We start from the raw sequence: 24,558 nt of genomic DNA on the forward strand, positions 1-24,558 counted from the left end.
GAAATCCGTCCATGCATAACTGAGATCCGGGTCCGGAATGGTGAAAATGTGCGATTTCAATGCATTTTCGGCCTTAAAGTGGCCGCCATTTGGCTATCGTTAATGAGATCATGAAACAAATGCACATACATATTTGTGACATGATGTACCTTGTGTGTGTGAAGTTTGAACTCGATCAATCCAAGCATGTCTCAGATACGGATCCAGAACTGAATTCTTTAAAACAAAATGGCCGCCAGTCGGCCATTTCGAACCCGATCCAAAAAAAAAATGACGTGCATCAAGGTCCTATTATGTTTAATGTATGTACCAAATTTGAACAAAATCCGTCCATGCATAACTGAGATCCGGGTCCGGAATGGTGAAAATGTGCGATTTTGATGCATTTTCGGCCTTAAAATGGCCACTATTCGACTATCGTTAATCGGATCATGAAAAAAATGCATGTGCATATGTCCCATATAATGTGTGATGTATGAGTGAAGTTTGAACTTAATCGGTCCATGCATGTTCGAGATACAGGTGATCACGGACGCACGGACGCACGGATGCACGGACGCACGGACGGACGCACACAGGGCAAAACATAAGTCCCCGTTTTCGGACTGCGTCCGAACGGGGACTAAAAATGCACACAAAACTGAGCGAATAATTAGTCGAACATTTTGTTCAGAAAAAAATGGCGTTCAAAGAGTTAAGAGAAAAGACTTCCGCCGGAAGTCTGAAGTTGATCGCGTGACCAATATAGTTTCATAACATTCTCAATGATGATTAACATTACATACCCACACAAGTCCCCAGTGTTCAGATCAGCCTCGTATCCAAATTTGCATGTACAGGAATAAGTACCATACTCGTTTACACATATTTCATTTGCATCACATCCTCCCAGTGACGTATCTGCACATTCATTGAGATCTAGAAAATATAATAGGTGACGTCATATTATCGGCAGCAAACATCCGGGTATTTTCACATCCTAGCAACAACAACTGTTCTTTACTCTAGTTGTTGAGAATTTTCTGAACAGTTTAACAAGATTACTCCTACGTGTGTAACATTTATAATGTTGGTTGTCTAAACTTTAGGTGTTTTCAGCAGCTCTTCGACCGGCGTTCCACAACAGCTCACACAGAGCCCATAGAAATACATGGCACATTGGTGCGCGATTTAGCAATATATAACGTCCTGTGACGTAATTCCGACCCGAGAGTAGATTACGAGCAGGAAACACCACGGGACAGCGGGGTGTTGCGAGGGAGCAGTCGAAATGTCGATGCCATGTGGTGCTAGCTACTCATACAGCGTACAAGGCATGTTCAACATAATTTCATCATCAACAAATCTAATTTCTAAAATCTGTTGACACACATTACGAGGATCACGCCTACTTTATGACTTCACAGTAAAAATAACTCCACCCTCTTAAATACTGAAGCATTCAGGACACTTGTTTTTACATTAGCAGTGGTTATATTATGGCCAGTAATAACAGCATGAGATTTATCTCATTAATGCAAGAAATCATCCGCTGTAGTGCGTTCGCTGATTGGATATTAGCAATGTGTATCAATTCGATTACATTTGATTTGAAGCACATTACACTAATAAATAGAATAGAATAGAATATATTAGATTAGAATAGATTAGAATAGAATAGATTAGAATAGAATAGAATAGAATAGAATAGGATAGAAGAGAAGAGAAGAGAAGAGAAGAGAAGAGAAGAGAAGAGAAGAGAAGAGAAGAGAAGAGAAGAGAAGAGAAGAGAAGAGAAGAGAAGAGAAGAGAAGAGAAGAGAAGAGAAGAGAAGAGAAGAGAAGAGAAGAGAAGAGAAGAGAAGAGAAGAGAAGAGAAGAGAAGAGAAGAGAAGAGAAGGGAAGGGAAGAGAAGAGAAGAGAAGAGAATATTAAAGAATATTAGAGAATATTAGAGAAGAGAAGAGAATATTGGAGAATATTAGAGAAGATAAGAGAAGAGAAGAAAAGGAAAAGAAGAGAAGAGAAAAAAAACACACATTCAAGAATGTACACATTTCTCACCTTCACAATGCCAGCCGTTTCCTGTAAAACCCTCCTTGCATTCACATTGGTACCCTCCATTGACATTGGAACAGATGGCATCCGCGTGACATCCGTTAGTTGTATCAGAAGCACAGTCATCGATATCTGAAAAAACGTTACAAAAAGTTACAGTGCAATTGACCATTCACAGGTAAATCTTGCATGTGATATTCCAACCCCATAATGCCGTCAAATTTGTTATATACTAAAATCATCAAAATCTGCGCTCAACTGGAACCCCCGGAAAAAAATTGTCAGACTATTCATACCTGTACACGTGGTTCCGTCTCCAGTGAATCCGCCATTACATACGCACTCATAGCCACCGAGTATGTTTCGCACACAGTGCGCATGCGCGTTACAGGATTGTCCCGCAGTACAATCGGCGTCAGCTGTAATATAAGACACAATGCAATGAAGGTGGATGGTACACGGTCAGTTGTATATCGTCTTTGGCTCAGTTATTGAATATATTAAAAATTTCCTCAACGCGCGTTTCACAGTCGCGAATATATACATTGTATATACCACACATGTCCTACGATTTGATCTTTATAATGGCGAAGCGCTTGGGTTAATTGCGACAGTGTTACAAGGCGTAATTTGATAAAACATTACATTGCAGGATTTGTACTTACGTTCACATTTACGTCCATCACCAAAAAAGCCTGCTTTGCAAGTACATCTAAAACTGCCTTCAGTATTCTCACACACGGCGTCACTGTGACAGGGATATTCCCGGACCTCTGTGCACTCATCAATATCTATTAAACGAAAATGATGTAGTATAAAACGAGAGTATGTAATTGTCGTATATGTATACACATCGCTATGTTCAATGTCAGTGTATAATTACCCTGGGTAATGTCGCTGACCCAATTATGTGAAGTGAAATATTACTCTCCCTGGGTAATTCAACTGGTCATTTGTATGAAGTGTTTTATTAGTTGTCTTAGTTAATGTTACTGACCCATTTGTTAAAATATAACTCACCCTGGGTATTGTTACTGACCCATTTGTTAAAATATAACTCACCCTGGGTAATGTTACTGACCGATTTGTTGAAATATAACTCACCCTGGATAATGTTACTGACCCATTTGTTAAAATATAACTCACCCTGGGTAATCTTACTGACCCATTCGTTTATGATAAAATATAACTCACCCTGGGTAATGTTACTGACCGTTTTGTTTATGGTAAAACATAACTCAACCTGTGTAATGTTACTGATTGATTTGTTACAATATAATTCACGTTTGGTAATGTTACTGACCCATTTGTTAAGATGTAACTAACCATGGGTAATGTTACTGACCGATTTGTTAAAATATAACTCACCCTGGGTAATGTTACTGACCCATTTGTTAAAATATAACTCACCCTGGATAATGTTACTGGCCCATTTGTTAAAATATAACTCACCCTGGGTAATGTTACTGACCCATTTGTTAAAATATAACTCACCCTGGATAATGTTACTTTCCCATTTGTTGAAATATAACTGAGCCTGGGTAATGTTACTGACCCATTTGTTAAAATATAACTCACCCTGGGTAATGTTACTGACCCATTTGTTGAAATATAGCTCACCCTGGATAATGTTACTGACCCATTTGTTAAAATATAACTCACCCTGGATAATGTTACTTTCCCATTTGTTGAAATATAACTGAGCCTGGGTAATGTTACTGACCCATTTGTTAAAATATAACTCACCCTGGGTAATGTTGCTGACCCATTTGTTAAAATATAACTCACCCTGCTGGATAATGTTACTGACCATTTGTTAAAATATAACTCACCCTGCTGGATAATGTTACTGACCCATTTGTTGAAATATAGCTCACCCTGGATAATGTTACTGACCCATTGTTAAAATTTAACTCACCCTGGGTAATGTTACTGATCCATTTGTTGAAATATAACTCTGCCTGGGTAATGCTACTGACCCATTTGTTAAAATATAATATATCGCCGGCTTGTTTGTGTATGGTAACATTTTCGTTACGTTAGTTGGTGTCACTAATCCATTTGTTAAAGTGAAATATTAATTACCCTAGGTAATGTCGCCGACCCATCTGTGTATGTTGCAACATTATTTACCCCGGGTAATGTCACTGACGTGTTTGTCATATATTAGTTACCCTAGCAATGGAAAATGTTAAGTTATACAAACCTTCGCATAACAGTCCATCACCAGAATAGCCTATATTGCAAACACAGGTGTGGGTACCGGGGAAATTGTGGCACTGCGCATGCTCGTGACAGTCGTTGCTCACAAGACACTCGTCGATATCCGTACAGTCGAAGCCGTTGCCATCGTAACCATGCATACACTCACAGTGGAAAGAGCCTTCAGTATTGATGCATATAGAATTTTGTGGACAAGTACCGTTATCTGGTAAGCATTCATCAATATCTAGATAAGGAAAAGACAACATTGTTATTATATAGTGTGCTTTTTCCATATTTGTTTCTAAAATCAAATCAATCAGTCAAGCCATTTACAAGATATCAAGAAGATTCACTAAAATGAGAATATTGAAATTATTGACACTAAATAAAATATTCTGATTCACTAATGGTGTCCACATATAAAATATCAAAGCAATTGGGTTAGCCATTTTTTGAGAAAAATATTCACAAAAGTTTGGGAATAGGTTATTTTCCGTACAATTGCGAGATCTCGCGAGATGCATGAAAGACGCGCGTCGAACGTCTGCCGCAAAAATCGAACGATTTGATTTTGAACTAGAATTTCTTTATTTCGCAGCTTACATTGACCGGCCGATCTTCGACAGAGGAATATTGCTTCCGAATACCCTTACTTAATCGAATTTCCTATCATCAAATGTGGACAGCACATTATTAAGCATGGAAATGTCCCCGAAATACTTTCGCGTTTGTCGAATCCCACGCGATGTTTGACGCGACTACGACGCTATGACCTTTGTTTGTCCTGTTTTTACGTTCGATTTCACGCATAACGCGTGATTCTCGCAGTAAACGGAAAATGGTCTATTGAAGGCATCTTCACAACATTAACAAGAACCAACCACAGTACATTTTAGTGAGTATAAATAAGAATAGTAAGAATTGTAAAGTTGACACTGACAGACAAAAAATCAACAGAGGTTCTATAAAAAAAAAGGAGAAAGAGCCACATGGATTTAAAGGAGCAATCAACACCGACAATAACTGCGGGATATTACATCACTGATTTATCTTAAGATGATAGCTAAACAAAATAGCTAAACTGCTAAGAAACATACAACACATACACATTATTGTGTTACAAAACATATATTTATGATCATAAGCGTTTGCAATCAATTCGCTCCCAATTCCATATACTGAAAAAAAACACTGTTTATGTATAAACCATTGTTAAAACTGTACAGCTTTGAATAAACGGATAGCAGATAACCTGACGCGTATACTATTAGGGATTCCCCAGGTTGTCAACGAAACTTAACGTAATCTAACTTGTATTGAATTATTTGTCAGCGAATAGCAAATGTGTCAATATACTTGTTTATGTTCATGTAAATTAGATGCGGCTCCGTAAAGTTGTGGTACATGCGGCGAAAATTGCGATCATAATCTTGCCTTTCTCTCCGTTTTGTCGTGACATAAGTCGGTAATTTAAGGTTTTCCCATGTCTAACAGGTATAATTCTCGCTGTTGTGAACACATGCAATAGACGTCACTCGGTCTTGTTGTGATTTTACACGATTCCACCTACAACATCGAAGGCTATAATTGTATAACCCATTCCAAGAAGTACAGTTGCCGATACGCGGCGTACTGTCTTAGTGCATACTTTGAGGTATTCTCGTAATAACCTTATTATTATACATCTTTTCCTTCCAAGGATACATCATGGGAATGCCGAAATCCATGGAGTTTAGTACAAAATCAGCGAACTTCTTTGTGCGGAGTCCGGTCAAACTCTGATGGCAGCAATGTTTTGTATTTATTATTAGAGGACGCTTACGCGCGTAATCATTCCCTATTTGGAATTTGCATTATATGGTAGGATAAAAATACCCCTTAAAATGCCACAAAATTACGGCACGCTGTAACCTATGGCGTTACGGTGACAGATGTATAATAATATACTCTATTGATGTTTTTCAGAAGATATGTGCATTACCGACAGTTTAAAATCTAGTTCTTACCATAACAGGACATCCCATCTCCATAAAATCCTGCGTTACATTCACAGTAGTATCCTTGTTTTGTATCCACGCATGTAGCATCCTCATTACAAAAATGGGTCCCCTCGGCGCATTCGTAGACCTCTGTTGATGACATACGGGATTATATCAAAGGGTGAATATATTGAACACTCAGAACTTTTCATTTATGGTGTATTTGTCAAAAATACATATGTTCTAATGCAATTTGAATGAATTATCTTAATTTTGTGTTGACGATAACGATTCATGATGAATATACTGAGAGTATACACCATTTTTGTATTCATTTGGTAATAAACGTATTACAGTATGTATTTCAAGTAATGCGATGTGTCGCTATGACAACACTTCTCATATCACATAAAATACAGATTGAAGCGTTGAATCAAAAATAAAAATAATTTAATTGATGAATATTAATTTCGTGTAAAATCGAAATGTCATTTTCGATTTGGAGTTTAACATACCTTCACAATACTGTCCATTCCCCCTGTGACCTTCTTGGCACACACACTCATATGAACCATCTGTATTCACACAATCTGCCAATAGATGGCAAACCGCTGTGCCGTCTTCACATTCATTATTATCTGCAATATATACAATAATGTGAAGTTATTTTTCGTTACTGTTATAAAGACGTCTCTGAAAAATACAGTCAATGGTTTGCTATACATCCTGAAACTGTTAAAATGACTTCCGGGCCAAAACAAAAGTAAGTATTCACTCCACGTTAAAGCGGTGATTCTCCTTCGATATGACAGTTCTCAACATTGTATCACCTGGTATTTTAAAAGTACAAGTGTTGGTGGTATTGTTTACTTGCCACGAAACCATATGGTAGGACTGTACCTTTCAAATGACATAATGGTAATATAATGCGGTAACCTGTTTGTTTACTGTTGAAAGAATTTCTGCCGGCTGCTTTAGCTTTTCTAATTTGGGTATCATGGTACAATGTTTTTTAAAGGTGCAAGGGTAAAAGGCGAAACTAAAACTTTCTTACAATTCTACAAGACTTGATACCATTAATATGACTAATCAATAATATAAACCGTATCATAAAACTGGGATAAATGGTGCACAGTAAGAACGACTCAGAAATTACAGTGAAGACATCAGGCAATCATAGCTCGGAGGGAGTGTACAATTACGTATGAGGATACTTGAATATTAGCACAGCATTAGTAACTGTTTCAATTCACACCCTCAAGTAAATTGCTTGTTTCCAAAAGTACAGACTTATCAGCGTTATTTTTTTGCTTTTTGATATAACATATATAGCATAATGCTCTTGCTACGAAATTTAAACGCTCTAAGCCTTCACACTCTAAGCCTTCAACACTCTAAACCTTCACCACATGCTAAATATAACCTTTCAAAAACTTTGTATCAAAAAGTATAATTTACCGTCACAGTGATAAGGAGCACGATTTGTCACGGTGTATCCTTCATCGCAGAGATCTGTTGGCGGACTTGATTCTGAAAAAAAGGAATTTCCCCACAAAATATTACGCAAGTAACACATTAAGTTGTACCATTGTACGGGTACTTGGGACCAGTAATCTAACAATGATTAGCCAACAACAACATACACAATTAACCCCAGAAATAAGTTGCTTAATCGCGTAAATAAAAATTGAGCTTATTGAGAGTGTAAAACAAAAAAAAATATTCTTACTTGTACATGTTATTCCATCTCCATAGTAACCTGATCGACAATGGCATGTGTAACTTCCATCAGTGTTTTTGCAGCGAGCCATCATGGAGCACACAGTGTCGTCTGTCTTGCATTCGTCAATGTCTGCACGAAAGAGTTTTATGTATCATAGCGATGCACCATGGCATCATAATAAAGTAATTTGGCATCATAATTATCTACTATGGCCACCATACCGATGTATTATATCGTAAGAATATAAGGTTGAGTTACCGCATCATAACGATTTGTTATGGCACCATAATGGTGGGCAATAAGCAACATAACGATGTGCATGTGCATCGTAGTGATGTGTTATGGCACCATTGTCAAGTACACAACAAACTACATAACTTATATCAATCAGATCTGATCGATTCAATTGTTCAGAAAAAAACACTACGCATTACTGCATCATATCATGTCATGTCGTATCATTAGAATCGCATTGCGAATCAGCGCATCGCATCACAGTGACCAGGTCACATCACATAACACCACAAAACAAAGTCGAATAATTCAAATCTAGCAATATTAAATCAAATCAAATAATTTACTCAGTGATGCAGTTCGGTATCAAATAATAATGCACACACGCACCTTGACAGAGTGACTGTGCTACTGTCTCGTAGCCAGCTGGGCAAACGCACTCATACTCCCCAGGAAGGTTCCTGCATGTTGCCAGCGGGTCACTGCATGGAAATAGATCCACTTCACATTCATCAATATCTGAGTAGAAAATAAATTAGCATAATAAGTAACCCAATCCGTATATTTACATTAGCCACATGCAATAAACCTGGGTCGTCATCTTCCTAAATACTATCTATATCAAGAAGGGGATACTTTTGAAGAATACAGCACGCTAAATAAATATAATTATATAGTCTTTTCATTTATTCTTTTGTTTTTATTTCAGGCCTAACCAAGGCAACAAATGGGCATTCGCAGGCTCCAATTAAAATAAAATAAATGTTGTTAGCCAATATATATATACATATACATTTAAAAAATCAAAAGAGGGACGTAATTTCATAACAAGACAGATCTCGCATGTAGTAGAAAGAACAATTACAAGCATCTGGAAATAATGCCTATGACAAATTGGATTAAAAGGGGTCAACAGATGCAGCAAAATCCATTTACGAATTTGTATAAACCTAATTATTAAAACAATCAGTATTATACCAGATTTATTTACACTATATTAGCTCTGCTGGGAATTAATTTATTTACCTTTACAGGTATTTCCGTCGTACTCGTAGCCGGATTTACACATACAAACTGGATTTTCTTTGTAGTCCAAGGTGCAGAATGAATTCACACCACAAACCAACTGACCATCACATCTGTCTTTCTCTGCAGAAGTAAACATGTATTGTATGTTATATGTGATACGAGTCCTTTGAGATATACGAATTGATATATACAAGTAAATGAAAAATGCATTGTCTATGACATAGTTTCCGTTAAAATGTAAGTGCCTATGTTAATTATAAACAATGAAAGTTGTAGATAATTTATAAATACATGCTGGATAAAGTATTCAGCAGGTTCGCATCATGGGGTTCATTCAAGTGGCACCTATTCTAGGTGATGTTCCGGCACAGTGACACCTCATAGAAATACGATTATGCTTACATCGAACACAACTGTATAATATACACATATTTAATTTAATACTTTGAATCAAATAACAAAACATGTGTTGTTCATACTAACATGTCAGAGAAATGGTGAAATGACACGTGAAAATAAGACTAACATGGTAACCAGTTTGTAATTAATTCATAAATAAACGTACGTGCATCCGTAACCCATTATGCGTAATGCGTACACTATGTTTGAATGAAATTGATTCCAGCATGCATGAGAAACGGTTAATTCTATTCGTTTGTAATATTCTGCAGGACGAAAATATGCACTAGTCTGCTGAAGGACATTGAAACAAAAATACAAAATCAATGTATACATATATATTGTCTATTTACTACTTTCAGCAACATTGGTCAAAGCATGACAGAAAAATGATTATGAACACAAGAAAATAACACCAATATTACCGATGCTCAGTCATTTTAAATCAAATCACGAAACAAAATAACTTGCACCAGTAACCCACCATGAGTGACGTTCATACCATGTCTCAATGAAATCGACACAGGCATGCTTAGGAAACAGTTAATTTAAATGTTCAAAACTAGTAATTTGTTACGTAGAGGGCCGCCAGTCGGCAAATTTCATTGAAAATAAAAAAAAAACATTACTAAAATAATTATTCCTACAGACCCCCGCCAATTAAATGTTAATTATGTTCGTAATCAGTACATCAACATTTATAATAATATGAATTAATTGAATTAAACTCTTAGCCAACCAGGTATTAACTTCCTGCTGCACAAAAACTCGTGTTATACTATGCCCGGTAATTACGTTGTATTACGTAACTGCATACTATACTCACCTGTGCACACATTGCTTCCTGGCAAAAATTCATAACCACTCTTGCACTCACATCTGTAAGACCCGTCCTCATCGATACACATCGACCTTTCTCGGTTGCAATTATCTAAACCGAATTCACACTCGTTGATATCTACAGAAAAGACATTTTACATTAAGCTTTCGGAAATATATAAGCGGCATCACGAGAGAATTGTACAATAGGTCCACATATTTCAAGGTAACAATTACCCAACATCCTCCACTGTGCTACACTATATACTGTAGCAGTAATTTAGCTCTTTCCCCCAATATCGCTGCTCTTTTTGTTTGACTAAACAGATACAAGACTAGTTAATACCTACAGATAGTTACTCGGAACAAACAATATTGCTGTGAGCTACTCAACTACATTTTGTTACAAGACGTTGCGTGTCATTACTCTTGTCATACGCATCAGTGCTGTAATTGATTTGTTCAGAGTGTTTTACTTTTTTTAAAATTAATTTCATTCCTTCTCATGCAGCACATTTAATTGGTGAATCACTGTATACACTGACCAAAGTATTATGTATAAATGTACTTCGTCCTATATAAACTGTTATGTCTATTGTACTTTGTTACACTTTTTACATGACTATTGATTTTGTCAGTATGTCAGTGCTCTATATGACGAATAGAAGGTCCATGTTTAAACGCTGTATCTTTCTCCAAAGAGTCTCAGTCATAAAACCGCCATTCAAGTGATTCAAGTATGTGACTGTGGGTGTGTAACATTCTACTCGTGGACCAAGTGCTTAGACAAAACCAAAATTGTCAGTGATTTGGTGCAGACGTTTGAAACATCATTGCTGCTTCAATACTTATGTAAAAACAATATAATGAAAATGTTCTTCTTTTGTTTAATGTAGTGTAGTGTATAGAGTAGTGTTGTTTGGCGTGCTGGGCCATGTATTGTTGCGAGGGGTAATCCAGTGTAGGGTGGAATGAATTTCAGAAGAATTTTAGAAGGGCAATACACTATTAACAATGAAAACAAGGAACAAATTTTAGGGGAAACAATCAATCAATCAATCAATCAATCAATGAATAAATAAATAAATAAATAAATAAATAAATAAATAAATAAATAAATAAATAAATAAATAAATAAATAAATAAATAAATAAATAAATAATGGTAATTAGTAACTCATCATATACAATAACATAACATACACTGACATAACATTCCGAATAACGTATATTACCCCAGAGTTGATTGCATTTATCTGTTGATCATCTTTTCGAATTAGCGATTTGTTAATTCTTTCTGGTTTCTGGTGCGTTTTGACGTACACAATCCCTGCCACGCAATCATGTTAAATTATTGAGGTAAAGTTAGTTGAATACTTACTCAGACATAGACCATAACGTCTATCATAACCATGTAGACAGTGACACGTATATGATCCGAGGGTGTTTAAACACTCCGAGTTAGCAATACATGGGTTGGTCAAACACTCGTCAATATCTGATACAAAAAAAAGTTGTCTTAAATATTTTTGTGAAGATATTCTTTAGGGAAATATTTGCGTTTACCAATATCGGTTTGTGTGAGGGCGTTCGATATTGTGATCTACGTTTACTTTTTATCGATGTTGTGAATTGAGATGTATTGAGTAGAATTGATAAAGAAGTTTTGCGAATAAAGCAGTACCGCGGCGCACCGACCTCTCAAGCTAGCACTGTCATTGCGGTTTATCTTACGTTTCTTAACTTAGTATCAATGTCATCAATGCATTATCCGTATTTTTTATAGTATATTACCATGTTACCAGGGTGGCATATTGGCCGGATTCTTACCTTTACACGTGTCTCCATCCGCCACGAAACCAGTGTCACAACCGCAGGTGTATCCATCCAAGGTATCAATGCAAATGCATCCATATTCGGTACAGCAGGTGTGCTCTCCAGACAGACATTCATTTTTATCTGAAACAGTGTAAACCATTGCTGTTAGTATATTCAACATACAAAACACTACGCCACAGTGGTCCTGCATGTGACTATTATGAACACAGCGTAGCAATGCTTTAAAAACCTTATGGAAATTAGAAATAACCTTATACACAATCAAGATATAGATTTAGTATTTGTATTTATGAAATCCAAGAAATAAATAAATATGGATCGCAATGCAAATAGCTAAAAATGCCACAAAAAGTGATACCGATTAAAACACGTATGCTTACCACTGCACAGGACCTTTCCATCTCCTTCGAACCCGGCTTGGCAGTCACATCGATACCCTCCGTGGATATTGACACAATCAGACTTAGGATCACATATACCAACATTCAAACACTCATCAATATCTGAAAAGAAATAGCGTATAAAAGCCGGTTAACACGGCTCGTGTGATTATTATGTTCTTTTAACCATTTCACCACCAGTTCCCTCTTTTCATAAAAAATTTACAAAATAGTCCCGTTTATAGTTCACATTCATTCAGAAAATTGGGACAAAAATAGCCAAATTTTTTTGTGTAAAAACTAAAAATTGATTCAAATTCTGTCTGTTGGCTCTATAATTAGGGTTCATTTCATTAGGGTTCATTAAAGAATGTAAGAAAAGTGTGCCGAAAATTTGGGCAAGGGAGTATGGTAGTGAAAAGGTTTGGGTGGTAATGACAAGATCGTCGAAAATGTGTGCGGGGACTTTGGGAACGGGCTAGCGGAGAGCACAACTGCTTACCAAACAATGTTGGCTTTAGATGTTTGTTTGTTTGGCAAGTGGCTATAATAATAATCCGCGTTAAAAAAGAGTGTTCAATAGCTATCATCGTGTTCTCCAAAATGCTATTTCAGTCATTTCAGCATTCAAGATCCTAAGTTGTGATAACTGTCCAAACCCGTCAGACTAGTCATCTAAAACGATAAAACTGAAAGCGACATAATTTATGTAGATTATCCTAACTAACAACTTATAAATAGGCCAGTATAATTTGTGCCAAGCCGTTGAATGTACTTGCTTTACCCTTGATATTACATGAGCTTCTTACGAGGATAACTCAAAGTATGCACGAAGACAGTACAGCGGGAGTATCGACCGACGCGCATCGGAGGTCGATGCGACCGCGTACTGCGTGAGTGCATACTTATCAGTATCCTCGTAATAACCTTATTATTATACATCTCTTCCTCCCAAGGATATCATGGGAATGCCGAAATCCAAAAAGTTTAGAACAGAATCAGCGAACTTCTTCGTGTAGAGTCCTGGTGGCAGCCATGTTTGTTTTTATTATTATAGGACGCTTACGCGCGTAATCATTCCATGTTTGGAATTCGCATTTCCTAATATGGTAGAATGAAAAATACCCCGTAAAATACCGCAACATTACGGCACGCTGCACTTATGTCGTTACGGTGACAGATGTATAATAATAGTATATATATATCCAATATAAAGAAAACACAATTACCTGTACATGTGTAGCCATCGCCTTCAAAGCCGATCGGACACGAACACTCGAACCCGCCTGGGGTATTAGTACAGACGCCATACAATGAACAGTCATTCCTCCCATCAGCACATTCATCAAAATCTAAAGAAAAAAAGTGGATTACGTTTTATGAGGGGGATCAAAGGGGGGGGGTAACTGGTACAGGTTACAGAACTAGGTTTTGTACACTTTACAGATAAAGCAAATTTATATTTACTTTTTACATTTTTATAATATATGTGATAATTTGTGTTTAAGAATCAAAATTGGAAATTGGGTAAGAATTACGACATTTAATGTGGGCAATGCTTTATATGCTTACGAAAAAAGATCTTTGTACAAATTACGGACGAATAAAATAGCTGCTTACATTTTCCACTTGCCCATGTCTACGAATATACATTTTGTGTTTATTTAAATTACATTATTACGAAAATAAAAACAATTGATTGCCGACCCTCTTTTATAACTGGGTGCTTTAATGACATACGATTACCACCGCTGCAGATTTCACGGCAGTTTGATTTTTATTTCGAGTTACCCATTAGAGGATTACGTCATACCTTGGCAGAATCGTCCATCTCCATAGAATCCTTCATTGCACTGACAAACGAAGGAGCCCTCAACGTTTGAACACGTGGCATCTTCATCACAACTGTGTATACCCAGAGCACATTCGTCAATATCTGATTCAGAACAGAAGGTGTATATGTTATTTTGAGCATATCATGTTATCCATATGTGCCTAAAATCGTAGACTGACCAATTTCCGGTTCTAACCTCCAAAAATTAGTTCTAGTAAGTTCAAAATTTTTAATGGAATTACTATTTATCTAGAAGGAAGAACTAATCACACAGTATTCTGATTTAAAGCGGGGGAGTCGTCACCTGACGATGACCATAGCGTGTCATTGTTTACAAACAAGCGTTTACTCGGGAGCCTTTGCGTTTTTAGCGTGTGTTGTTATCGTCGCTTGGGACTCAATTTTTGCACGTGCGCCGGTGACGACACCTCCCGCTTTAAGATGCGATTGGGCAAATACAATTGTCAAAGCCTTTGAAATTCGTTCGTCTTAGGTTGCATGGTGCAGCTCACGCCAATACTGGTCTCTGTGAATGGCGTAGCTGTGATCAGGTTGTGTGATTCGGCTCACTAGTATCTTCGATCTAAGATTCATGTAAACAAACTGTATTTTGGCTCATACCAACCGGTCTATGTGCATATGTCTATGTAGTGTGTTTCAATACACGCCACCCTTTTGATCATGTTGGACAAAAAAAACAACAAAGCGTGGTACATTAAAGGGCGGTGGTCGTTGCGCTGCGCATGTGCGACATTTGTGTTGATAAACATTGATTTTTGCACAATTCAATGCCTCTTCTAATGAGTGTGAGGTTTAACCTGGGCGCGACTTGCACTGTTACCGCCGGTCACTCGATACCATCCAATCACCTACAAAATACCCAATTGTCTCAGTTTGTACTCGTTGATCTGCGCAATAGTCAAAGTCGCCATCTTTGTTTACATGAGACCCATATATCTCGCGCACTACATACGTGCTCCGAACTGGTATAAGCAAAAGTTCACTGCTAATCACCTCCCGAAATGTTAATTAATTTGTTGGTCCAACGAAAATAGTGAAACGAGAATAAACGTTCACACTGCCTTTAATGTAAAATTCATAAATTCATAAGTCGTCTTGTGTCACGTGCTAGTTTCCCTCATCACTACAGTGTATGTGTTCCTGTTAATAAAATAAGTTTAAGGCATTTTTATCGCAGCATATCGTGGGTCTGTGTTGGTCACACATTCGCACGCTGGTTGCCAAAAATGTAAATCTATGACGTCACAGTACGTCGGCCTACAAGAAATGAAATCACCATATTTCGAGAACACAATGTCTCATATGAAATATAACGGCACATACCTTCACACATTGTACCATTCCCTTCGTATCCCAGTGCACACTCGCATGCGTAGCCTTGGAATCTATTCTTACAAATTGCGTTGATGTGGCAATCGTGCAGACCATGTGCACATTCATTTATATCTGTAAAAAAAAAAAAGATTGATGATTAAAATGACCGCCGAGATCTCGTTCACAGCGAGAGCGCATATTTCGCGCCTAAAATAAGTGTTCTATTCTATCCCGCGTCAAATGGTCCAAATACTATAGCTAGATGCAATGACGGTAATAGAGCACTATTTGACAGGCAAATGCAAGTCTCGTCGCTATGAGCGAGATATCAGTGGAAACCTACATTCGTCGCCGCAGATTGCAAATTTAAACATAGCGTAACTATCAAAACCGTGCCCGTCTGATATTTAGATATAAAATAACTAGTGTATTCACGATTGATACAAATTATGTTGGATGTTGTGCTTATCACAACATTACCAGACCAGACCAGAGAGTATATCAATTAAATGAGTCATGATTGATGAATATTAATCACTGTGTAATATGTTTACCTTTATTATTACATGTACTATAATCAATGTATCTTGTGGAATATATGTAATAACATTTTCAAAATAGTATAGTAATATATCTAAACAACATTTTAGCGAGAAAATACAGTGAAAGTCCTGCATTGTGTCATTCACTGTATATGTCAGTGTATATATGGAAAGATGATATAACAGTATAATAAAAACAAAATTAAATGAGCAACAAATTTTGGAGAGTGTGGTCTGTTTTTTATGATCAGCAGCGCAAATTTCTTCTTCTGCATTTTATTGAATGAAAAGTTTCCAACATTTCACGATAATCAGAGATGGTAATCGCGCCACATATGAACTTTGTTGAAGATGATCGGATACAACATGTTTGACTTATTGTCATTGAAACACTTACCATAGCAGCGGTAACCGTCGCCGGTAAGACCCTCATTGCATTCACAGCGGAACGATCCATACGTATCCACGCAAGTAGAACGTGAGGAAATACAGTTATGTTGGCCATACTCACATTCGTTATACTCTGAAAATGAATAAAATATTTTACTGACGTAGTTTACTCATTATAAGTGGACAATTCGAACGCTCGAAACGCCGTTCTGGTGCGTCGCGTCGTGCAGTGTATTGTGTATTACCCAGTGTACTATACTATATACAGTGTATTTGTGTCAAATTCCATAACCTTACCTTGACAGTTGTCACAGTTACCATAAAAGCCTTGAGCACACGTACACTTGAAGCCATATGGCTGGTCAAGGCACACGGCATCCGAGTGGCAGCTGCTGAGCCCACATTCACACTCATTTATGCCTGTGTTTGTAACATGAAATAAGTATTACAGACATAATTATAAATAGAATCATCATTCCATTTCTGTAAGTTACGCCCTCTATCGACAAGTCCCTTTAGTTGCGCCAGAATGACGTATATGATTAGTGGCGATATCGCTCAAATCTACAACCGTGCTTATTTGTCGTTCTTCGACTAAAAATATAATAAAATCTCTCAAAAATCGACTAAGGAAGAACATTTTACCGACGCTTTGTAATACATTCGTGTCACTTAATTACGTCATAGAAGCGCGCCGTCCCTAGAGGGCGCTAGTTTATAGTATACATGTTTTTGATTCTGATGATCAACGCTTAGCGGTATATAAGTTTACAAAAAGCCAAAGCGAAAGAATCACATAAACAATAAGACTTAGGAAATAGTTTTCAGCATGTTTTTCAAAATCTGTTCTCATATAGAAAACAAAAATATTGCTCTTGCCCTAAGCCGAGGGTATTGCTTTCAATAGTACTGTAAAAGGATTAATTATTCACTGGGTTTCAATTTTGCTTATTTCGCTGACTGGAAAATGCGCTAAATTAAAACCCAGTGAATATGTAAAATTTAGCATAGCACACATTATCTAAATTATAGAACCGTGAATTTAAAACCCACTGAATGTGCTTGAAATGCTAAATTAGTGATTACAGTATTAAATTGTATAAACAATAAGAAAACATTATAATATGTTGACGGATAAAACGATAGACATTATCCATTAAACTCGTTTACAAGTTGTATAATGAATAGGTTTCACATATAAAGAGGTAATTAACACTGGCTTGATTTCTGTAATTTAACTCGGATATCTTTAAGGCAAAAGAAAACCAAAAATACGGTTTGTATGGTACACTGAATCACCTCCATGATACGTCGGTTTTGTACGTCAATATTGAGCATGTCACGTTTTTTCGTGTGTTGAAGAGACTAAATCAGATTTGAATTGTAGGCCAATACTACTACTACTACTAATAATAATAATAATAATAAACAACGAGACGAAACATGTTTTGAAAAATACAACGAACACTGCGATAAAGAGTTTCCGTTTTCCGTTCATGCAGGAAAATACAGTAGTTTTACCAAGTATAAAATCATATTTATTAAAGTTATTGTTCATATATGAGTTATTGAACACACTACATAGTTTGTAATTTCATTCAGATTCTTTCAGTCACAATTCAAGACTAAATAAAAAGTAAAAATATAGAAAATATAGCAAATTATCGTTTTTTCTGTAATATTCTTGTGTAATCGGTAATTATGAAAATTATTGATGGGTGCATAGGGAATACATTTCGTTATAAATTATTCCTAATATAAATCTCTAAATTATCTTGTCAAATTCATTTTTGCAGGGTTTTTTCTCCTAAAAAAACAAAAGCGTTTCACAATGTCGAAAACGTAGTTAACGTGACTTACTTTGACATTCATGGCCGTTGCCAGTTAGTCCATCTGGACATAAACATTGGTAGCTACCGATGTTGTTAATACACACAGCGTGGACGTCACATTCATGCGTAGCCTCGGTACATTCGTTGATATCTGAGTATGGAATAAACACAGTGGGTTCACACATGGCACCGTATGTATATGCGCTATAACATGCTATAATTACGTGGTATTGCACAGAAATTTTGTTTCTATTCAGGCAATGCTGATTCCAAGTATGGAAGATTGTTAGATTTCAGTATGGCAGGCTTGTTTCATATCAAAGTCTCAATAATGTTGAGCACCATTTTTGTAAAACATAATTTACATTTGTAACAACTATTTTGTTCACATTTTAAATGTTAACCCACGCCTGAACCACTTGGAAAATCATCAAAGGTTTAACACAGACCAAGAAATTGCAAACAAAAAGATACATAAATGAGTAAAACAAATCACGCCACGTACCTTCACATGTATCGCCATTTTGAGTGAAGCCTTCCCTGCAAAGGCAGTCGTAGCTTCCGACAGTGTTAACACAGTCAGCATGTACGTCGCACGTGTATTCGTTGAGGTCACATTCGTTAATGTCTTTTGATAGATAAATGAACGAATTAATGAATGAAATAAATTACTGTAAAATACGTTATTTTTGATTGGAATTAATTTTGGGTGATGCATTGAAAATAAAACACAGCGAATATACCTTTTTTCCTATATTTTACATTCAACTCGTCAAAAATCAGTGAAAATTATTCCATACAAAACACTTAAAATGTCTTTTTAGTGAAAATTAATTCCAGCTAAAATAAAGTATTTTACAGTATTCATGAGTTTGGTCCAGATTGAACACTTCCTTATTAATGTTCATGTGTTGCATTAAAACAAATCATTTTCTAATATTACGTTATTGAATTGGCATGAAAACGATTGCTAATGGTACAAAGTATACCCGGCATGCAACGTTAATAGGATTTATTCAAATAACGTGCAGTGATTGGTTGTTACGTGCAATTAATTCGCATACACAGATTTTTGTAATTTTGCTTCCAAATCAAAAATCTCATCCAAATCGCATTTCAAGGCGAACTGCCAATGTCGCATAGAATATATCCAGAGAAACTAAATCATCCTTACCGTCACACGTTTCCCCATCTCCGACGTAACCGTCTGCACACTCGCAACGATAGCTACCTGGCAGGTTTACGCACGTAGAATGCGCGGCACAGGACGCCGGATCGTCGCATTCGTTGTCGTCTGTTAACAAGACACAGAGTCACGTTAATTTCATCAGCGCAATGGGTCACGTTATAATGCATTTGAAAGGAAAAAACTTTTTGTTCGTAACGAAATTAAACAAATTTAATGCGATTCATCAAATTTATCAAAGATGGGAACAAAATGAACGCATAGATATCTCTCCTCCGCGAATTAGATTTGAATGTTTTCTGTGTCCATACTATACCTTGGCACACTCCATTTATGTCCCGAGTATATCCATCTATACAGTCACAGCTGTAGGATCCGGGAGTGTTTGTACATTCTTCATTGACGTCACATGGGTTCAGGAAACACTCGTCATCATCTGGGTGAACAAACATTACAGAGTGTGATGCAATGTATCGTTATACTGTGTAAGGTTGGGACCAGGTATGACAGGCCAGAGGTACATTACTTGGGGTTTGTAACTACGGTGACATGATACCAAGATCCCGTTACAATCTCGCTCTCGCATAAGCGTTCCAACTCAGAAAAAATGCGAATGCGCATGCCCGAGGTAACTAGGATACTGGGATGTCCAGGTGGATCAAAATAGCTGCCCACGATATGACGGATTACGAGAACTATATTTTCTGTACATTTTCGATGTATTACATTTTTTACTACGATAGTGACAAGAAAAGTTTTATTTTTTCATTACAAACCTTGAACATTGATATATATCATGTCAGAAGGTTGTAGCCTCAGTCTCGCTATCTACGAGATGAGACTTCAATGGGATCTTGACATGATGTCACCAAACAGTACTATGCGAGTAGCAAACCCCAAGTAATGTACCTCTGGACAGGCTTAATCATTGCTACCATTTCATTTATTATAGGGAAGGTTTTTTGGGGCTGTGGCGGTTTAGGTTAGGTCGGGCTGGGCTCGGCTAGAACAGTAGGGCTTGGTTGGCTTGTTATGATTCCATTTGCCTAGGTTAAATGAGGTTTTGTTTGATCCGGTTATATAAGTGAGTGAATGGGTTTTAGGTAACATTAGGGTTAGGTTATGCTAGAACATATTGAAATATAGGGCTAGTTGGTTAGTTTATGTTAAGTTAGATTAGATTAAGTTGGTTAGTTTATGTCAGCCCGGGTTAGGGTTGCTTAGGTTAAGTTGTGTTAGGATTGGTTAATTTTTGTTACATTCGAGTTTATATTAGAGTAGACGATATTAATATAAGTTTACAGTGTATAATATTAACAATATTGATCGTTATTATACCAGGTATATATCCTTGGGAATGGAGCTACGTCACAAGACGTTCCACGTTGCTAAGGCGCGCAATACTGTACTATGTATTTCTATGGGCTCTGCGCGAGCTGCTGTGTAACGCCGGTCGAAGAGTCGGTGAAAAAGGCTACAGTCAATGAAACAGCACAAACTCAACTTTGAAGTAACCCTGAGCAACCAAGTTTATTCATGTTGCACATGCAGGGATATTCTTGCTGCACTGTTCCGGAGAATATCGACAACTATCCAAAAGTACATTTTGTTAGATTCATCGGCTTTTGTTTTTACGGTGATGGTTGCCAGGAGGTGAATATACCCGGATGTCCGCCCCCGAGGATAACATAAATATTAATATAATTACCTATGCATTCTGGTGGTGTTTGTACATGGTGAAAACCTTCATTACAAATACATGTATTGATGTTTGGTTGTAGCTCGACACAATCCCCTCCATCACCGCAATAATGACTGGGATCCTCATCACAATTGTTGGTGCCTCCGTCAGTTACTGCAAAACAAGGTGCGTACAAAAATCATAAATCAGCCCAGTCGCCGTAAAAACCTATTTACGGCACCCGATGATGGTGGTTAATGATACAAAAATCATACGAGTCGTCGTAAACGAAAATCTATTTACGGCACCCCGATGATGGTGGTTAATGATACAAAAATCACACCAGTCGTCGTAAACGAAAACCTATTTACGGCACCTCGATGATGGTGGTTAATGATACAAAAATCATACGAGTCGTCGTAAACGAAAACCTATTTACGACACCCGATGATGGTGGTTAATGATACAAGAATCACACCAGTCGTCGTAAACGAAAATCTATTTACGACACCCGGATGATGGTGGTTAATGCCAGTGGCTGAGGTGCCTAAAACACATATGACAAAGGGATGTCTTGAAATGTTATTCTCTGTAACTGGTTGTATAATAGTCTGAAGAAAATGGCCGCTATGTTAATCAAGATTCAACGCTACGAGGTAATCATAAATAAATGATAGACTTTATTCACAAACGGTCTCCCAGTTCTTGTTAAGAGCGAGACTTACCCCCCCCCCCCTCCATAATTTTCCATTCACTAACGCAGTCGCGTCCGCTGATATAAATACCAGGTCTCCGTGGTAAGATAACGTGGACGCGATAACGCTTGTCTAAATTTTAGTCAAGGGGGCAAAAACAAGTTTCGTGATCGTCTCATTTCCGGTTCTAGCCGGAAGTTGCAAATCATTACTCATTGCGACAATTGGTTACTATTTCTAGCTGCACATCTACAGTAAATAATGTTCACATGAACAATAATTAGCATAATCAATGTACTATTCAGGTAGCATGTTTGTCATTACCTTCGCAAACTTCTCCGTTACCGGTATATCCTTCTACGCATGTGCAGATGTAGGAGCCAATTGTGTTTACGCACTCTGCACGCTGACTGCACGCGTTATCACCTGAATCGGCACATTCATCAATATCTGTTGGAAAAAGTGTGAAACTCATAAAGTTGTTAGCGATATATAATGCGCAACGAATCCCTGCTATGTGTTTAGCCCTCTAACGGCGTGTATGATTATATCTGTGATGTAACTGTGAGAAAGGCGACCTAACGGCGTGTCACCATGGTTTGAAACTGTAGTCGTCCGACGCTAAAACGTAATGCATATTCGAGACGATTGATAAATCGGGCAAACAAACAAACTAATTTCAGAAACGATTGATTTTTATTTTATTATTATGAAATTTATCGGGGTCAAAAGAAATCATTCACCATGAAATCATACATGAGAATTTATGAATTACGTTGACCAAATTTCCGGTCAAGATTAGGGAGTATGTTCAAATAATATGAATAATGTTGTCCTAATATTTTCGAAATTAATTTCGATAACTGTTATTTATATTTAATCCATGCTTACCATCACACGCATTGACTCCATCACCGACGTATCCCACATTACACTGGCATGTAAACGAACCCTCGGTGTTGATACAGTGCCCGTCATTGTGGCAATTGTCAGTTCCATCGGCGCATTCGTCATCGTCGTCACATGTAAATCCGTCGCCGTGGAAACCAGCCGAGCATGCGCAGCTATACGCCCCGACATTATTGGTGCATTCAGCGTTTGCATCGCATGTATGGGTGTTATCTGCACACTCGTCAACATCTGATTAATAAATTAATAATTAATTAAACATCTGATTAATAAATTAATAATAACATTTAATTAATTTGACAACAATTGGGTAAGCAGCTCGCTCAGTAGAAAAACCTTTGAGTAAAACAGCCGCGAAAAGAAGAATTGTCTGAATTTCCTGGGTTGAATGAACCTTTTTTTAAACCGTTGAAGTATTAATCCTAGTTCCAGAAGTTTCAGAACGTTTTTCTGTACTCTCTGAGAGCAACAGTTTCCAAACTCACAAAACAACATCGCTTAGAAAGTTTCTACACAAACCACACTGCACATCGCAGCCGTCTTCAATGGTCTAATTAATGGTGGCTGCCCACATTTCACAGACAACTCATCACTATGCGTTGCAATGGGGCAATCCAATAGGGAAACTAGTTGACATTGGAACGATCATAAAATAAATACAGGAATTATGATGATTGTACCAGTATTTCAGTGAAAATGATATTTTCGATAAATTTTGTGAACAATTATATTACGACTCGATAATAGGTCAACATACGTTAATAATATTAGGCTAAGGGGCCTTGGCATTTAACATTCAAACTAATGCACGGTAATTATAGGTCGTTTGTGACCGCTGCTTAACCCATCTATAAATCTCCCCGTAAAATTCGGTTTGTGTTTCTAAATTTCTGTTCTGTGTATAGCCTATTGTATAACACATACACAGTATTTCACTTAAATTCGCGACCGTTGACAGGCCGTATTACGCTTTTAATTCTTGTGTTGGTGTTCTGTTATACTGAACGCCAAGATCGAATGTATTGTTGTTCCCTTGTCTTGTTTTGTCATCGGTGTATTTAAAAAGTACCAAATGACGTTTTACCATGCCCTCCCCCCCCCAAATAGAACAAATCCCGGGGTCTGTGTGTCAGTCCCACGACCCCATTAAATTAAAATAAACTATCCCCATCGGACTGATGGATGTTATCTTACCGACGCACGAAGTGACACCATCTCCAATGTATCCTTTGAGGCACAGACATTTGAATGACCCAACCAAATTTTTACATTTGGCAGTTCCGTCCAAAAGGCAATTATCTGTTCCTGCCTCGCATTCGTTCACATCTAGATAAATAAAAATATATTATTGCATATCATTATTCAGATTTGAACATTGAATAATGGCATCATTATACTATTTTACTGACAAAGTCAATCATGTTAATACCACAGAACTAACAGTGCCAAGTCAATTCACTGCTAAATCTTCTAGTTACACACACTGTGTTCCATGCTACAGACAACCCTCAA

At 37.2% G+C, this 24,558-nt stretch overlaps 1 protein-coding gene across 1 annotated transcript in view; it reads right to left on the reverse strand.

Moving 5' to 3' along the window:
- LOC100371363 (uncharacterized) overlaps nucleotides 1–24,558 on the reverse strand; it is a 181,857-nt gene that overhangs the window by 31,430 nt on the left and 125,869 nt on the right. The window contains exons 51-78 of the mRNA XM_085494385.1: nucleotides 24,241–24,372; nucleotides 23,029–23,277; nucleotides 22,462–22,587; nucleotides 21,470–21,616; nucleotides 20,078–20,197; nucleotides 19,750–19,869; nucleotides 19,081–19,203; nucleotides 18,604–18,726; nucleotides 17,041–17,163; nucleotides 16,751–16,876; nucleotides 15,821–15,943; nucleotides 14,456–14,578; nucleotides 13,872–13,994; nucleotides 12,643–12,765; nucleotides 12,254–12,382; nucleotides 11,805–11,921; nucleotides 10,432–10,563; nucleotides 9,204–9,326; nucleotides 8,568–8,696; nucleotides 7,950–8,072; nucleotides 7,679–7,750; nucleotides 6,736–6,858; nucleotides 6,248–6,370; nucleotides 4,243–4,485; nucleotides 2,702–2,827; nucleotides 2,333–2,455; nucleotides 2,043–2,168; nucleotides 790–918 (exon numbers count right to left, since the gene is read on the reverse strand). Of these exons, the coding sequence (XP_085350511.1) occupies nucleotides 790–918; nucleotides 2,043–2,168; nucleotides 2,333–2,455; nucleotides 2,702–2,827; nucleotides 4,243–4,485; nucleotides 6,248–6,370; nucleotides 6,736–6,858; nucleotides 7,679–7,750; nucleotides 7,950–8,072; nucleotides 8,568–8,696; nucleotides 9,204–9,326; nucleotides 10,432–10,563; nucleotides 11,805–11,921; nucleotides 12,254–12,382; nucleotides 12,643–12,765; nucleotides 13,872–13,994; nucleotides 14,456–14,578; nucleotides 15,821–15,943; nucleotides 16,751–16,876; nucleotides 17,041–17,163; nucleotides 18,604–18,726; nucleotides 19,081–19,203; nucleotides 19,750–19,869; nucleotides 20,078–20,197; nucleotides 21,470–21,616; nucleotides 22,462–22,587; nucleotides 23,029–23,277; nucleotides 24,241–24,372 (3,699 nt within the window). The remainder of the gene's footprint in view (nucleotides 1–789; nucleotides 919–2,042; nucleotides 2,169–2,332; nucleotides 2,456–2,701; nucleotides 2,828–4,242; nucleotides 4,486–6,247; nucleotides 6,371–6,735; nucleotides 6,859–7,678; nucleotides 7,751–7,949; nucleotides 8,073–8,567; nucleotides 8,697–9,203; nucleotides 9,327–10,431; nucleotides 10,564–11,804; nucleotides 11,922–12,253; nucleotides 12,383–12,642; nucleotides 12,766–13,871; nucleotides 13,995–14,455; nucleotides 14,579–15,820; nucleotides 15,944–16,750; nucleotides 16,877–17,040; nucleotides 17,164–18,603; nucleotides 18,727–19,080; nucleotides 19,204–19,749; nucleotides 19,870–20,077; nucleotides 20,198–21,469; nucleotides 21,617–22,461; nucleotides 22,588–23,028; nucleotides 23,278–24,240; nucleotides 24,373–24,558) is intronic.

This window comes from Saccoglossus kowalevskii, chromosome 20 (assembly GCF_978046115.1).
Source record: "Saccoglossus kowalevskii chromosome 20, keSacKowa6.1, whole genome shotgun sequence".
Lineage (NCBI taxonomy): Eukaryota > Metazoa > Hemichordata > Enteropneusta > Harrimaniidae > Saccoglossus > Saccoglossus kowalevskii.